The sequence below is a fragment of the Vulpes vulpes genome, chromosome 4 (assembly GCF_048418805.1).
Source record: "Vulpes vulpes isolate BD-2025 chromosome 4, VulVul3, whole genome shotgun sequence".
NCBI lineage: Eukaryota > Metazoa > Chordata > Mammalia > Carnivora > Canidae > Vulpes > Vulpes vulpes.
In genome coordinates, this window is record NC_132783.1 from 45,753,345 (window position 1) to 45,772,300 (window position 18,956).

At 34.5% G+C, this 18,956-nt stretch overlaps 1 protein-coding gene and 1 pseudogene across 1 annotated transcript in view; one reads left to right on the forward strand and one right to left on the reverse strand.

The window, feature by feature from the left end:
• STPG2 (sperm tail PG-rich repeat containing 2) overlaps positions 1-8,419 on the forward strand; it is a 537,574-nt gene extending 529,155 nt beyond the window's left edge. Inside the window, exon 12 of the mRNA XM_072757274.1 lies at positions 8,267-8,419. Within this exon, the coding sequence (XP_072613375.1) occupies positions 8,267-8,419 (153 nt within the window). The remainder of the gene's footprint in view (positions 1-8,266) is intronic.
• Positions 3,138-5,764, reverse strand: LOC140598480 (cytochrome c oxidase assembly protein COX20, mitochondrial pseudogene; annotated as a pseudogene).
• Positions 8,420-18,956: the final 10,537 nt, after the last annotated feature.

Genomic DNA, 18,956 nt, shown 5'->3' on the forward strand with positions numbered 1-18,956 from the left:
GGCAAGGATGGAGGTCTTTTTACTTCTCCAGCTTGCATGTGATTCAAGAAGCAGCGAGTTGTTCATTAGAAGATTTTGGTGCATAGTTAATTATGTGCTGCTTTCCATATCACTTCATTTTTTCACCCAACAGTATAATGACTGCTAAAGTTTAGCTCTTTGATCATTGTCACCCCTTGAATGTGGTTATTTGAGCCATTAAGATTTTGTTTCTCTCTAGCTTCCTGTTAACATCACTCCATTTCTCAAATGTCATAGTTTAAGATTTAGTGTTTAATTTAGGTTCCATCTTTTTAGTCTTTTCCAGACTTACTCTGTCTCTCTTCATATATTTGTTTATCATTCTTCTGCAGTTTATTTGTAGCATTTGTGATTTTTAACCATTTATTTTATGTCGCATACCATCTTCAGCTTCTAAGTTCATATTTTCAGTGATAATAATATATAGATGCATTCTTCAACAGTTTACCAGAAATATTTTATTTGCTATTTAACTTATATTAAAGAGATGAGATGAAATTACATTTAAAGATATTCTAAGAGGAGGAATTAATCATGTTTGGCAAGTTAGAGTTTAGAACGAAAATGTTGACTTTAATAAAAATTGTTTCCACCCAAAAAATTTGTCTGAAGTAGCATATCTGTATATCTCTATTTTAATCAATATAGCTATTTAAATTATTTAATCTGTAACAGGGTAAGATTTTTCTCATTATTCTTATTAAAACTTAACAATCTATTCTTTCTTGTCTCTTCTTTCAGATGAATTTCAGAATCACTCCACATATTTGTAATAGACTTTTTTAAGAGTAGTTTTCTGTTCATAGCAAAATTGAGTGGAAAATGCAGAAAGTCCCACATACTTCCTGCTCCACCCCAGCCTCCCTATCAAAATCTTTGGGCAGCCTGGGTGGCTCAGCGGCTTAGCACTGCCTTCAGCCCAGGGAGTGATCCTGGAGACCTGAGATCGAGTCCCACATCAGGCTCCCTGCATAGAGCCTGCTTCTTGCTCTGCCTGTGTCTCTGCCTCTCGAAGTCTCTCTCTGTGTCTCTCATGAATAAATAAATAAAATCTTTAAAAACAAAACAAAACAAAATCTTCCACCACAGGATACATCTTTGATGAACAATGAACCTACACTGATACATCACTATTACCCAAGGTTCAGAGCTCACTAAGAGTTCACCTAATGCTATAAATTCTATGGATTTGGATAATTGTATAATAACATGTATCCACCATCATGGTATGATGCAGAACAGTTTCATTGCTCTGAAAACTCCTTTGTGTTCTACTTATTCATCCCTACTTCCCACTATCCTCTAATAACCACTTATCTTTTTTCTGTATCCATAGTTTTGTTTTTCCAGAATGTCATACAATTGGAATCGTACAATATATAGTACAGTATTATATAGTCTTTTAAGCTTGGCTTCTGGCAGCTAGTAATATGCATATAAGGTTTCTCTATGGCTTCTCATGGCTTGATAGGTCATTCATTTTAGCACTGAATAATATCCCATTGTCTAGATGTAGCACAGTTTATTTATTCATTCACCTGCTGAAGGATATTTTCACTGTTTCCAAGTTTTGACAATCCTGAACAAAGCTGCTATAAACACCTGTGTGCAGGTTTTTTGTAGACATAAATCTTCAACTCATTTGAGTAAATACCAAAGAGTGTGGGTTGCATAAGAATATGTTTAGGTTTGTAAGAAAACATAACTCTCCCAAAATGGCTATACCATTTTACATTCTGAACAACAGTGAGTGAGTTCCTGTTGTACCACATCCTTACCAGCATTTGGTGATGTCAGGTTTTTTTTAATTTTGGCCATTTGAATAGGTATGTAATGGCATATTGTTGTTTTAATTTGCAATTCCCTAGTGACATATGGTGTTGAGCATCTTTTCACATGATTATTTGCCATCTGTATATCTTCTTTGCTGAGATCTCTGTTCTGATCTTTTGCTCATTTTTTAATCAGATTGTTCAGTGTGAAGAGCTCTTTGTATGTTTTAGATAACAGTTCTTTATCAGATATGTCTTTTGCAGATATTTCCTCCCAGTCTGTGACTTGTCTTTTCATGTTTTTGACAATGTCTTTGGCAGTGCAGAAGTTTTTAATTTTGATGGAGGCCAGCTTATCAATGATTTCTTTCATGAATCATGCCTTTGGTGTTGTCTTTAAGAAGTTAGTGTGAAAACTGTGGTCATCTAGATTTTCTCCTATGTTGTCCTCTAGGAATTTTATATTTTTCCATTTTCCATTTAGGTCTATGATCCATTTTTAGTTAATGTTTGTGAAGGGTGTAAAATCTGTGTTTAGATCCACTTTTGTGCATTTGGGTGTCCAGTTGTTCTGGCACCATTTATTGAAAAGATAGTCTTCTCTCCATTGTATTGTTGTTGCTTCTTTGTCAAAGATCAGTTGACTATATTAGTGTGGATTTTTTCTGGACTCTTTATTTTGTTACATTTATCTCTTTATCTAATCTTTCATCAATATCACATTATCTTGATTACTGTAGCTTTGTAGTAAGTCTTGAAGTTGGATACTGTACATATTTTTTGATAGTGAACAGTGGCCATGTTTTAGAATAATATAGCTAACTTTTCAAAATGACCATGGCACCATTCTATTTTTCCTATATTGAGAATAATTATAAAACATTATCAGAAGTTTCTCTAGAAATTTTGAGAGGCTTTATTGGCATTTCTATTATATAAACTGATAAAATAAAAATCATTGCAGTTACCAATTTGTGAAAAATCAGAATAATTTTCTAAAAATAAAATCCTAGATCTGATGTAATTTGTCTTTTCTTCTATTTATTCTAATTCTCCACTTTTAAAAAACATTTAAACATTTAAATTTGCATGGGCCCATAATAGAAAGACACAATATTTCCTATAGTTTTATTTATGATAGACATTCACTTTTTACAAATCTGATTATTCCAGTACCAATTACCTTTGAGTACATCTTTTTCTTGTTGACTTGAAATACCAATTTTACCGTGTGCTGAATGCCTATGTTTTGTTTTGTTTTGTTTACAACCAACACATCCTTTATTTACTTGATTGAAAGTCTAATGGTACATATGAGGCTTAATAAAGTTGCCCTCCACTTTATTCTGACTCCAGAGTTGTATTCTGATGCTTGAGACTGCTCAACTGCTGCTCTTGTCAGTGGTTGGTTTTCTTTCAGGATCAAGGTGGTACTTTCGTACAAAATCTTATTTTTTTTTTTCAAAATCTTATTTTTAATTCCATCTCTGGCAATTCTTTCCTGGATTCTTAGCTTTGCATAATTATACCTACAGTGGAACCAGCATCCTAAAGTCACCAAGATAAATCCTCCTACTCCAATGTCGCATGATCTTCTATTCCTACTAATTAGCAAAAAATGTCCAAGGCTAGCCACAACCGATCCTAACGAACCATACAATATCAAATCTTGTGCACAGGGAATGTTTTCAACATCTAAAATGCCTACCTAGGAGCTTAAAGGGCTTCCCCTTGGTGGGCTCCCCGGACTCTGGCGTGCTGGTTATGACCTGCCTGAATGCCTATGTTTAGCACTGAATTTACCACCTGTTTTTGGGCATAAGGCACATTGTTTTAAATATATAGATTTTTTTTAAATATATAGATTTATATTATTTTATAATATCATGTACATACCACCTCTCTAAATCTTTCTTAGGTGTATCTTCAGTTTTAGACCTTCAGATCCAGCCTTTGGGGAAAGGTATAGAGATGTCTGGTGGGGTAAATAGCCATAGGAAAAGTTTCATTTATTTCCACTGCTATAGATAAAGCCTGATACCTGTATTTCTGTTTTCTGAATTCAGGCATAGTAATATCTTGGCTTTCATGTGACTTCTAATGTCAGAAATATAATTGGCCATACTTATTTCTAAGTTTGTTCTATGTACAGTGCCAGGAATGAAACTTGGGACCTCTCAAAACTATACTGACTCTGTTATTTCCCTCCCAATGATACCATGCTACTTCCTCATTTCTAGATCAAGAATGAAAAAATGTCAACTCCTGGAAGTCAATATTTTTTATTGGAATTGAGTTGAAGATGCTAGATAGGAGGCTTGAATCAAACTTCTAAAGCCCACTTCAGTTCATTTCAAATCATCACTAATATATCTATCAGTAATTCCTTGAAAATTTCATCAAATGTCTTGTTCCTGTTTCTCAACATTATCACGTGATTTTCCTTAATCTTGTATTTCCTTAGTCATTTCTATGGGAACATGAGCAAGAAGAATACCTGATGCCACTTATATACAGAAAAACAAACAAAAAGATATCAGATAGTGTTTCCCTTAATTACATTTTATTTAATCTACAAATTTATGTATATCTGGATTTATTTTATAATCCGTTTCAACTATTACTATAGAAGATTGCTCTTTTGTTCCATCGAACATCAATACCTTCATATGTCTTAATTATACTATGGATTTTGTCCCTACTGTATTTTCTGGAACATTTCATTGTCAGTTATCCTTCCTCACTCTCAATTACGAGGTGATTCCCATTGTCTTTTAAAAACTTTCAAATCCCTTCTGATTTTTTTTAAAGATTTTATTTATTCATTTGAGAGAAATAGAGGGGCAGAGATAGTGACAGAGATAATAAGAGAGAGAGAAGGAATGGGGAGGACAGAGAGAAGCATGCTCCCCATTGAGAAGGGAACCTGACTCACGGCTTGATCCCAGGACCCGGGATCATGACCTGAGCCAAAGACAGATGCTTAGCTGACTGAGCCACCCAGGTACCCCCTCAAATCTCTCCTGTTAAAAAAAAAATATATGTATATATATATATATATATGTGTGTATGTGTGTGTGTGTATATATATATATATATATATATATATATATATATATATACCAATATTTCCAGACCCTTCATTTACCTTTGGCTATTTCTTTCTCTTTTCTGTTTTTGAAAAGAGAGTTCTTGAAAAGTTTCTCCTTAGTGCTATCCTTCCTTCTCAATTTCCTCTAATCTAGCTTATAATTACTTTACTTTACCTCAACTAAGATAATCAGTATGCTTCTCTCTCTCAATATGAAGAATATTTCTCAGTCTACTTATTGTTAGACTTCTCAGCAGGGTTGAAATCTTGGTACACTCTCTTGCATGCTCTTCTCTTGGCTTCCCTCACACACTACTCTCTGATATTACTCCCTCCACCTGCTCCATTTTCCTATATTTTATAGGTTCCTCTCCATACATGGCCATGAATTTGGGAGTTCTTAATGGCTTGACCCTGAGTCCTTTCTCTGTGCTATAATCTCTCAGTATTCTTTGTATATAACCGGCACATTTTCATCTTTAACCCATTCTTCTCCTCTGAGCAGCGGACTTGTGGAGTCTTCCCTGATCTGGAAGGTAATTGTAATCTGAAAACCTCTTGTGAGTAATTCTTACTTAAATAAACAAAAATAAATAATTCCCATCGAAATTGATAATATACAATTATTTCAATAATTAGGTAAGTATACATATGATATTCAATGTTTGTGTAATAAAAACATTAATGCAAAATATAGTAATGAATGATTTTTCCAAAAAGCAAATCAGAAATCATCTCTCACCCTCTTTTTAATGAGCTTCAATGGTCTCTCATTACTTTTAGCACAAAGACTAAAATTCTTAAACTTGCGACTTACCTCTACATCATCGCTTTTCACAATGCCTCCCTTCCCCTCTGCCACTCCAGGCCCATTGGTCATCTTTCAGTGACTAGAACATGCTACAGGTCTTTGTATACAGCTCTCTGAGCCTGGACTATGTCCTTCCATCTTCCTCCTTTTTTTTTTTTTTTATTCCTCCTCATCGTAGCCTAAACTAGGGTCTGTCCATTCTCCAGGTTTCCAACTTCAATCATCACTTTCTTAATAAAGCCTCTCATTGCCTTCCCATTTGTCTCTGTGTACCTCTCTTTGAGAGTTCTTATTACTGTTTAATTTTACATTTATTTTATTATTATCTGGTTATTGATAGTAGATATCATAAGGCCTAGAATTTTGTTTTGTTTGTTGGCAATTTTATCATTAGACCCTAGTACAATGCCTGGTATGTTAAAGGCACTTGGTTTTCACTTGTGGAATGAATGACAGAAAGGAGGAGTAAGTAGAATCTCCCATTTTCCTTTTGGATCCATTTTGGATTATGACTGTAGCTTTGGGGTTAATTCTATGAATGTTGATTTGTTGTTATTTTGTATTATTTCTAAATCATTTATATTTATATTTCCTTTAATTTTATGCTTATTTAAAATGCTCTTATAATTTTTTTGAATGATTGAGAGTTTATTCTTCAGCTTTATTTAATTCTAATTTTATTATATTTTCCTGAAACATATTTTTTACTTGTAAACAAATACTAGATATTACTCAAATTAATGTTATTTTCCTTATGCTGCATTATATTTATTGGAATTGTATAAATATATTTCTGCTTGCTCATGCTTTTAAAAGAGAATATCTGTGAAAAATTTGTATTTCCTGACAGCAAGATGTGGGGATTGCCTGACTCTGTTCTTGTTTTCTGATCATGCAGATAATCTGCCTTTTAATTTTATCCTGCTATAATAATATATCCCACTGAACTTTCAGTGTTTTTGCAGACCACTAGACTGAGGGCTAATTTCACCAGCTCTGTTTCACAGTTCTGTAACTATAAGGATGAAAATTTATTTTTATGTAAGTTTATGTAACATGTTTATTTTGGGAGAGACACCGTACAAGATAAAGATAATAATAATTATGATTAAGTAATAAGTATTACTTAATAATGTTTTTGATATGCCAGGATTGATATGCTTTAAACATATGAACTCATTTAATTCTCAAAACAACACTACAAAATAGTTATCATTCTATCATCCTTATTTTTTAAATGTGAAAACCAAAGCACAGGGAGAGAGGTTAAATAAGTTGCTTAAGAACACACAGCGATAATAAGGCAATTTGGTTCCAACGAAAGCCCATGCTTTTAACCACTAAGCTGTATTCCTTCTCGAGAACAAAGACTACTTTGCATACTTTAATTCAACTAATAGATCCAGAAAGTCTATATAAGGTAGATAGCATTAACTCCATTTGAAAAAGGGGAAACTGAAGTTCAGAGAGGGGCAATAACCTTCCAAAGGCCACAGACATTTCAAATGTCCAAGTTCAAAATTGCACTGACATCTACTAATTATCGTTCTGCATAAAGCTGACTCTAAACCTGTAACTTTCATCCTATTACATGCAGGCAATGAAAAGTGTAAATCTAAGAATACAGTGTTCTCAACAATTTACTTATCAACTACTCATCTTAATTCCCAACTTCTTTATGTGTCCTGTTGTTCAGTGTTCTTCTTGTAGAAAGAGACATGAGAACAAACAAAAGACAAATGTTGATTGCACTGTGCTAGGATTGGTACCTATCTTATGGGAGGCACTCAGTAGATATTGGTTGAATGAATATTCCATAATATTTTTTTAGTGATCTTCTTTTTTTGTAAGAGATTTGGTAAACATCTCTCATAGCAGTTGAAAATCAGACACTATTTCTTTTCTTTCTTTTCTTTTCTTTTCTTTTCTTTTCTTTTCTTTTCTTACTTTTCTTTTCTTTTTTTTCTTTTCTTTCTTTCCTTTCCTTTTCTTTCTTTTTTTTTTTTTTTTGCTTTTGGTTTTTTGATTTTTGCTTTCTCAATGTTTTCATTGGTAAGCAAATGGTGAATGTAAATGGACTATCTTGTGATTGCATGTTCATAGAACCAAAGATAGTTTTGGGCAGATGATATGCATTTAATCAATATTTGTTGAAATGATAAATGTTAAGAGAAGGCACATCAGAGACATCAATATCTACCTTCATTGGAAGCAAAGTTTATTTTGATAATAAAGATGATTTGATATTGATATATACAAAAAAACTATATCTTTTTAAAACGTGATTTAAGGTTTCACAAAAGATTTTGGTCTCTCTCAAATAGGTATACTCTTCAGCAAAACTATTAAAAATGCTTTAGTTAACCTCATGACTAGTAATTACCTTATACTTTAAAGCACATTTATAGATATTAACCCTAGGAATCTAAATGTGTACAATATTAATGAATAGTATTGGTAAGTTGTAAGTTATTTACATTAATGAGTTCTTATAGATTTATAAGAAATAATTTTTCAAAGTTTATGAATCATATAATTAAAATATGCTTTTCATTTTTTGAATATCCATAGCTCAGTCCATTCTTAAGACATTCTGTTCTGAAGAGGACATTTAATGTCACGTTGCCAAATACTTCCCTGATTACAAGAGAAAACACTTTTCCTATAGATCAAAAAGCCAAACAAAAATACTCAGGAAGCAAAGTAAAATCTTCTAAATGGTAAGTATGCTATATTTTAACAATTTATAAATTATCTGTCATACAGAATCTCTGAGACAATCTTTTTCTGTCTTCAAAGCAATGCGTTTGTATTCTTAGTCTAGATATTGGTTATGTTTAGAGTCCCAGGGAATAAGTAACATACTATGGTAGAGGGCAGTCTGCAGGCTTCTAGAAAGAAGTGCTAATCTGGTCAAGAATAGCCAGTATATTTTCATTTTTAGAAGGTCTGCTTTTCATTTGCCTTTAATGCTAAGATAGAAGAGTTACCTTAATGAGGTGAAGTTGACAGCATTTCTTTTGATTAACCTATCTTTTAACACTAAGAAATCTAAAAAATAATGCCATGCTTTAGTCAGTTATTGTGTATTTAGGCTTTTTCAAACAAATTATATAGTAAGTTTGAACTAAGAATATTCCTAAGCAGATAGTTTATAGGTATGGGTTAAACACTGAGTATATAGTAATGACTAACAGTGGTTTAGACTTTAATTTGGGGAATTTTTTTTGTAACATAAGATGGGCTTGAATAATTTGATGTTACTGTATTCCAGACAAAGATTGCTTTTCATTTCAGTATCCACACCACAAAATGGCATTGTATTTCAGGAACTGACCGAGATTATATTAGTTGCAAGGGAATTCGATTCTAAACAAAAAAAGTAGTTATTAAAATAATAAAATATGGAGTTTAATATCTCATAAATTGTTAGACCACTTATTGGAATAGTAGATCAAATTTGTCTAGATGTCATCAAAGTTTATTCTTGCCACAGCCTGGACCTCTGCCATCCATAATAGTAGCCAGTGGTCACATGAGACTATTGAGCACTTGAAATGTGGCTATTTCAAATTGGTATGTACTGTAAGTCTAAAATGCATACCAGATTTTGAAGACTTAGTTTGACAAAAAAGGATATAAAATATCTGATTAATAATATTTTTTTTAAATTTAATACATGTTGAAATGATAGCATTTCAGATATACTGGGTTAAGTTAAATATACTATTATGATTATTATAAGCTGTTTATATTTGCATTTTAATATCATCATAGGCTCATATTATATTTCTTTTGGACAGAGCTGGTCTAGAACATCTATGTTTTAGAATAGTGATTTCATCACTATATTAGAAAACAATGTCTACAATAATGTTTTATTTTCATTTCAATTTCACACATTATACTTTCACTTTAATTATATATTTTGTTATGACAGGGAACAATAGCCCATTAAATACTCATTATTAATTATTAATATATAGTAAAATTCTTTAAAATGCAAATATATGAAGACTATTTAATGTCATTTAAAACTACTGCCCTGGGGATCCCTGGGTGGCGCAGTGGTTTGGCACCTGCCTTTGGCCCAGGGCGCGATCCTGGAGACCGGGATCGAATCCCAAATCAGGCTCCTGGTGCATGGAGCCTGCTTCTCCCTCTGCCTGTGTCTCTGCCTCTCTCTCTCTCTCTGTCTGTGACTATCATAAATAAATTTAAAAAATTAAAAAAAATTTTTAAAAAATTTAAAACTACTGCCCTGACTTTTGTGCTATAAGTGTCATAATTTTTAATTCTGTATCTATTTTTGATACCATGAAAAGTTGTTATTGTCATTTCTTAAGTTATATCTATTTAGATTTACCCATATATTTATCTGTTTCATTGCCCCTTATTCCTTCTTGCATTTTTATGCTTCTCTTTGGGATCATTATTCTTCTTTCTAATGAAATTCTTTTTATCTGTGTTCATGAAGGTTTTCTGTTGATGAGTTCTCTCCCTTTTTGTTTGGAATCATTTTTATTTCATCTTCGGTTTTGAAAGATATTTTTCCTGGATAAAGAATTAAAGGTTCCTATATGTATTCTTTTAGCACTTTAAAAATGTCACTGCACTGTATAATGCCTTCCATGGTTTCTAAGGAAATGTTTTCCTTTGAAAATGATGCTCCTTTTATTTATCTGGCTGCATTTTCCAAAGTTTCTCTATGCATTTTAAGAAATTATTTTTAATGTCCATAGATTTCCTGCCCCTACTCGAATCATCCTTGGTGTTTGCTAAATTTCTAAATTGTGTAGGTTGATGCCTTTTTATCAGCTGTGTAAAATCATCATCTCTTAAACTATGGCTTTTATAACATTCTCCTTTTTATTTTGATAATGTAATTACAGATATTAAATCTCTTAACTGTGTCTCAAATAACTTGTATATTGTTTTATATTACAGATCTATTTTCTTGCTACACTTCAGTCTATTTTCTAACACTCCGTCTTCTAGTTCACTAATCCTCTCTTCAGTGGTGCAGTCTGCAATTTAACACATCTATTGCATTCTTAATGTTAATTATTATATTTTAAATTCTATAATTTTATTTTAATTATTATTTATGAATTCCAATTATATGGTAAGATCCTCTATCTTCTCAACAATTTTGTTACACTTTTTACTCTTCATTTATTTTAAAGACCACAAACTCTGATTCACCTTTGGATATGCTTTTATTGTCTCTTTAGTCTCTTAGTTTCTGTCTTTTGATTCTGTCTCCTGGCATGGCTAATAAGCTTGATCAAATGTCGGTCATAACTTATGAAAAATTATAGAGGTAATTTGATGCTTTATTTCATATTGTCTTTCTCCAGACAGGACAAACTTTCACTATATCTCAGGCATCTTATAATGGGGCAAACCAACCTTTCCTAGTGTGGGATTTTGCTTGTTCAGGATTGAACAAGGTTTCAATGTTTTTTTGTTTTGTTTTGGTTTGGTTTTGGTTTCAGTGTTTTTGTGAGAGTTGATCTAATGCCCATCATGTATGTTCCTAGGGTGTAACCTTTCTGTGATCTTAACAGGAAGTCAGTGATAATCACTAGATCTCCTACTCCAGGTTTTTTACTTCTATGCTCTGAGGCTACCAAACACTCTGTGTAGCTGCCTAGATCTTTAGCTACCACTTTGACTCTACTTCTTGGTCCTTTGGCTCTGCCCTACATCAAATAAAATCTAACAAATGTCTTGAGGGGAAAAATGATACAATGAAAACTCATCAATGTTATTCCCTTCCTTTGTTGATTTTGTCCCTTCAAGTCATATTATCCTGGACTTGAGCTCTAAAGTTTGTTTCTATAGGCCCCGAGAAAGCCAAAATCTCAATTTAGATTCTTATCCAGTTTGTGATTGTCTTCTGCGCTACTTTAAAATTAAAAGAGTCCTCTAAGGGAATGTGAGGCTCACCTCAATGCTATTCCCTCCTTGACTTTCTCACTAGGTTCCTGGGCCTTATAAGACCTGGTTTGAGCAAGGAGCCCAAAGTGGGGCTCAATCTCAGGACCCTAGAATCAGAATCTGAGCCAAAGGCAGATACTCAACTGACTGAGCCACCCAGGCACCCCTCCATTCTCTTAAATAAACATAAAAGGAAATAAATTCTTTAATTTTTCTCAGACACTTGGTCTGAAATGAGTTACTTTGCCACATCTGAAATTCTACCTTTATTATAGTTTGCCTTATTTTCCTTTTACCTCTAAAATAATTTCTGAAATCCTGTATCTTTGGTGAACATTTATAACTAAAAAGAATATCTCCTGGACATGATATAGCCTGACATGTAACTATTTACTCAACATCCTACTAAAAATATATATATTCTTTTGTAAGGAAATGTATTTTCTTATTAAACTAACTTGCAAATCTATTTCTTTGAAGATTATCATTGTCATATTATAAACTAAAAGAATGTGTTAAGGTTATATATTTAGTTACTTAATTATTTTTACCTGATGTCACACAAAAATAAGTCCTTCAAAAATGTTTTAGTATCTCAGATATGCCCACCCACACCCCAAACCCTTTGTGAAATAGACCTTCAGAAGATGAAACCAGGCTAGTAACTTGTTCAACACTACCATTATGGATGAACAAAAAGATTGTTTCCATCTTCTCTGTTTATGTACTCTCCTAGCATTACCACCAGAGAACTTCACAAAACGGCATTAGATGTCCATTCACAAAAAGGCATTTAGATTTCGTCACAGAAAACCTCAAAAAATAGCATTAGATTTCCATTCAGAATTATTCTACATTTCAGTCAGCATAGTGTCATTTGGAGGCTTCCTCCTTTAATTAACTTTCAGGAAAAACAATTTTATTTCACAATTAGAGAGAAATGTAATGCTTGGCTGAGCTGCTACTCTAACACTAAAGAAAAATGAGTAAGTTAACATGTTCAAAGGGCTGCTATCAGCTCCACTCATGTTTGGATGAAGGGAGAACAAGCTAGATAACAGAAGGGTGTTAGATGATTGAAAGTGGGAAAGAATTGCCATCTGAATAACAAATAACAGAGGTGATGTCACCAGAACAAATTTTTGGACTTCACAGGTTTACTCTGGGTCAATCAAGCCACATTTTGTTCAAATGTTCCTGGTCATAATGGAAATGAACATAAAATATTTTTGTTATGTGTAGTCTCACATACATAAAGCTTAGTGAAAGAACTGATATTTCTTCTGAGATGAAATCTAGTATAGCCTCTTCCGTGTTACAAGTACATTTTATAAATAATTTAATTATAAAAAAGCTGAAGTTCCAGAATATTAACCAATGGAAAAATTAGTATATTAAATTACCTGTGGAGTTAGTGCTCATCTGTGGTTACCATCATCCACTCTGGCGAGTTTAGGCTCAGTTTGGAGAGAGTTACTACAGAATATAAAATGGCGTTTGGAACCATTGACTGAAGAAGACAGTATTGATACTGAGATTTGAAAGTGATGGCCAAAGCCCCACTGCAGAACTGGACCACAACAGAAGCCACTGCTCCTGCCGTGACCAGGATGCCGCTGCTCTATGGAGATGTCTCCACTAGATCTCTTACATACAGGGTCATGGCATCTCTGCTACAGTTGATGATAGAAAATGGACACCTCCAACTCTGTATCTCTCTCAACTTCTCTCAATTCATTCAACTTCAACTTCATTCAAGTTTTGCATGAATACACATGAATGATGCACTGAAACCTTGTCTGGAACTGCATCTGGGAGCATGGCACTTAGCGATCCCACCTCTGATCCCAGGAAGGCACACCTAGAGGAGGTTAGATTCCATGTGGAAGGAGCCAACCTACATTATCACCTTTAACTCAGGGTGACTGTGAGAATGAGATGGGATTCTGTACAACAGGCCTTCACCACACGGTTTAGTGCTCAGCAAATAGTAGCTCATGAAAGATTTTAGGATCATAGATTTGAATAAAGAAGAAAACAGAAGCCATGGTCATTTCTGAGATAATTCCTGTAGTTTAGAATAGAGGAAATAATGGCACAAAATGCAAATGCAAATTGTAAATATGAACAAGGGAATATAAACATTTGAGCTATTTCAAAGGCACATGGACAGGATTCAATGATAGAACATAACTGCTAGTTTCTAAGCAGTTCAGATTGCTAGGGATTTTCAGTGTAAGACTACTTGTTTTATTCCAACATGCATAACAGAAAGGAAATCACATCATTTTAAGATAGCAGCATTGGTTGTCCACAGTCTTCCTGTGTTCTCAGACTCACATATTGTTAGGACAGATACCTGAAGAGTTTGTGGTAACTCAGCATTTTCTTTGAAGAGATAAATATATCTCAATAAATATGTTTTGATGGCTCTTATGCAATATCTGATAATTTAAATAGGTATTTACCAGAAGTGAAATTAATATGCTTTTTTTTATCTTGTAAGTCAAAATATCTCCATTTTGTGATCCCTGGGTGGCTCAGCGGTTTAACGTCTGCCTTCCGCCCAGGGCGTGATCCTGGAGACCCAGGATCCTGGAGACCGCATCAGGCTCCCTGCATGGAGCCTGCTTCTCCCTCTGCCTGTGTCTCTACCTCTCTCTGTGTCTCTCATTAATAAATAAATAATCTTTGGGGAAAAAAAAAGATAAAAATAAAATATCTCCATTTATAGACAAAACTCATTAGTGGAGAGATTAGGCCTTTTTGTTTGTTTGTTTGTTTGTTTTGTTTTTTGTTTTGGTCAAATGATGCTGTATTGAAATATTTTCCCTGGCAGTTCTTAGCTGGCTGGGCATTCCACCACACACCACTGATGCTGTCTGTGATGTCATGGAGTCACGGCTGTCAACACTGCAGCCCACAGACTGGGCAGTCCCCAGGATCTCTTTAATGTTTCTGGAGAGTTCTCTGGCTAAAGATCAGTATCACATCTGTCAAGCAATGTTGACAATCTCATTAAAAGTGATATTTCCACTGTGTTTCCTGGTTTTCTGCTTATTTCTGTCTCTTGGGGGTTTCTTGAGGGCTTTGATAACCAAGGCAGAGGAAGAAAGTACCACTTCAGTCAGGGCCTCTCTGTTCAAATGGTCAGTTTCACGGTCATCCTCAGGCCCTTCCAAAGGCCTGTTGCCTTGGCAATGTCAACACCAACCTTTTTTGTAGACAGACGCAGAGGGGTGATCTTTGGGGCCAGGGCGGGTGTGGCACTGACTTCCCCACCAGGGCACCTCAGGTATACAGCTTTGATTTCATTCATCGAAAAATAAGTCCATGTCATACACACGCACATAGGAAGAGCAATGCGGGTATTCAAACCAGGCAGACTCTACATTCGGGGGAAATAGGCATGTACATGTGTCATGTGAACTAAGATCTTAATTTCTTAATGCTAATATGAAATTGATTCACTAAGCAGTTTCTCAGGAAAAGCGAATACTAAAAGTCACAACAGATGGAATGCTCGTTTGTTGTCTTATTCTGCCCTTTGGAGGTTTCAAGCTGCTGCTTCTTGCTACAGAATTTCAGTTAGGAAAGTCAAAGTTAGAAAAAGCAAATGAGAAAATCTTCCAGCATGACAAATTCGGGATATATTTCAATAAGGAAAAGAAAAGGGAATATTGCTTATCTCTAAACATTGAGGGGGGGTGATAATTGCTCCTTCCCTTCCTTATGCAGAATTCCTGTACTATATGTCATGATATCTACATGTAGCATACATTAGTATGCCTTTATCTGCAGAATCCAGAGATTCAGCTACCATTTCTCTGTTTTTCTCTCATTTTCATTTTAATCACACATAGTAAGAAAGTTTGTGGCCAATGAAATGCCTACTTCAAGACCTGCCCCTAGAAGTCATATGGATACCTCAAGGCAAAGGGACCCATGAACTACCAGCCTGCATCTTAGGCTCCATCCCACCAAATTATTGTCATAAATTATATCGGAGACAGTGTCTCTGCAACTTCCCTTTGATTCCTTGCCATGTCCAGGTTTTGCAGTAACCTGGCAGTTTAGTGAGCTGAAGGCTTTGTCTGATTAAATCCTAGGCTTCTTTTTGTCTTTCTTTGGTCCACCTTATGACAGTGAAACCGGCTTGAAGGACCCAGCCCAGCATGGTAGATTCCCAATGATTTATGCAATGTCACTTTCTTGATGATTAACCTGAATAAATCATGGTGGTATTTTCAGCAGTGATACAGCTGCCCTTTATATTCTTATCAATTTTCAGGGCGAGAAGAAATTAGCCCAGTCCTCTCATTGATCTTGTGAGGAAAAGTGTACCTCACAGCAGGGGTTCCACTGATAAACAATGAACACTACAAATCACTTATCAGTTTACTTTTAATCAATAAAACTTCTCACGATACGTTATTCTAGCAATTGGTCTAAATCACTGTGCCTATAACTGTTGTTTTCAAAACCTTTTAATCTAATTGGAAAATCTTCCTTTGTACTAGTAATAAACACTCACTAAACTGTCTGCACCTAATTGAGCTATAGTAATTTATGGGTGCTCCCTACTGTTTTTTCCCCTCTTTAATCAGACAACCATTTTATGTCTTTAACTAATGAAATCTAAAAATCCACCCAGTAGTTCTGATCAAATGTCACTAGTGAATAAATCTTCATTAACACTGGCAGGTTCCAAACCTACCTTCCATCTTGATTTAATTATTGTCTCACAACATACTCTTGTCAGGTGGAAAACACCTTTTTTCCCCATTTCTTCAAATAGCATGCCTTCATCACCAGAGATCTATAGGGGTAAAGCACGGCCCTCAGGCAGCTAGGGATGGAAGCAGAGTCATCTCCAGTATAATCAGTTCCATGTCCCCTGGTCATGGGCACTGCTTCTGTTTCTGTCTCTTCTGCAACTTTTTCTGCAACTTCTTATCTTTGCCAGTATAAAAACGCATGTCTAGCAATTTACTCAAAGTATTCAAGCTCTGATAAATTAATTTACTCAAAGTCAGAAAAGAACAAAAGATAAACCAAAATACTGTTGAGAGGAATAAATTATGCCCACTATAGCTGATTATTACAGTAGGAAAGTTTTCTTGGGAAACTAAGATCAGAGCAAATGGAATTAGATACTAGTAACTTGGAGGAGTGTCACAAAGCTGGCACCTACAATCGACCAACCAGATCCAGTGGAGTCTTAATTAACTATATTAACATTAAATTGACAAGGCACTTATTTTCCTGAACTGTTCTCAGAAACACTGACTGGTTTATTTTGAAAGTTCCTTTTTGTACCATCTGCTTCATTTTGAAACATGCCCTCATATCATTTATATAATTCTAAAAAAGTATGCCACCCACAAGTGACTTGGATACCTTAAAATTAATAAAAGAGAAATAGATTCTGACAAGCAGGAGCTAGATCAAAAGTGAATGATACTAGCTTTGAGAGTTTAATTGCTAGTTAACAAATATTTATGTAGTTTTTACCATATGTCAGGTACTCTTCTAAGTCCTTCACAAATTTTAATCTTAGAAACAATTCTAAGAGGTTGGTCTTATTTTTTAAGAATAACATTTTCCAGCTGAGGGCACTGAGGCAAAGTTCAAGCATTTTGCTAGTCGTATAGCTAGTGAGTGGTAGAACTGGGATGTATCCAAATAGATAGGCTTTGGAGTTTGTGCTTTTTTTCTCTACATCATGCTATCATTTTGCACAATTGCATATCTGACTTGATTATGAGTTCCAGAACATAAGGCAAAAAGAGAGCATAACAATGCCTCAAGGAAGATATTTCTCCTGATATTTAATTATAAAAATGTATCCTAGCCCATATTCTACAGAACTCTAGCTTTCCACAGTGATTATATATATATATATATATATATATATATATATATATATATATATATATAAAAGGATTCCACGGGTCAATGAACTGAGCTATGTTAACCATTTTTAAAATTTCCTTAGAAATTCACAAACACAGTGTCATGCTAAAGCTTCTGAGAAGATGTACAACAATGACATAGGATAACTAGATGTAATCTAGTATTTATAGGCCTACTCAACAGCAGAACAAGTTTCCTGGGAGGCTCATTAATATCCTGCAGAACCAATGACTCACCACGAATCACCTTTGGAAAAGTCATGTTGTCTTGTTTAATGTGAGTCCTTCAAAGGGCACTGAATAATATGTTAAACATTTTCTAAACATATATTTATTTATTCCAAAAAACAAATACAAACTGGTTTTTACATGCTTCCATCAATTTTTCAGTTGAATGTTTAGCACTAAAACACAATGTGTTAAAGATGATCCTCAAGGAAGCTAACCTACATGTAACCTTCCTGGGGTCACTAGATAGGATGAAGATGAAATGCAGGCACCATCTGCCACAATATCCAGGACTATAACTTATATATTATTAATGTTTCAGAGTAGTTGCCTCCCAAATGAGATTTTGGAAAACACTTACTAACTTGGTCTTAGATCATATTTTAAAATGGGATACAGATATTTTATTCCACAGTACAGGAGATTTTAGGTCTTTAAGGGAGGCCATTTTTTTTCTCAACACTGGGTCAATTGCTGACTCCCAAAGCCTTGTATTTTTTGAAAAGTTTTCTGCAATTTTTCTATTTGGGGCCTACAGCTGGCTTTTCTAAGTGCCTATGGCATATCTTTGCACAAAATTGGGGTTCTTGTCTTTTCTATTTCTGCTTGGATATTCTTCAGTGGTTAGAAGTATGAGCTTAGACTGGTCAGAATGTGGTTAGAAATCTAGCTCCCACTTTTTAGCTTGGGACGTTGGCCATGTTACTTTGTATTGGTAAGCCTTTTATTGTTGACCTATAGAAAGAGAGTAATGATAGAACTTGTTTCACATGGTAATTGTGATGACTAGCTGACATAATGCTTTTTAAGTAGATGATATGGTACAGGCCATCACCCACTAACTGGTAACTATTCCTAAGATCATGGCTTAAAACTTTAGTTTGCCTTAGAAATATGGGGCAGCTTATTAAAACACAGGCTTCTGAGCCCTATCCCCAGAGTTCTGATTCAGTGCCCCTGGGGTGAGGCCTGAGAATCTGCATTACTAACAACATTCTAGGTGTTGCTGATGCTGTTGGTATGAAAACCACACATCATTGCCATAGAGTAACTGTTCTATAAAAAGAGAAGCTGTCACAGTGATGATGTTGTATTTATAAGAGGAATTTACAGATACATGAATTGGAGACATTTAGGAAAATTCTGCATCTAGGGGTATCTGGGTGGCTCAGTCA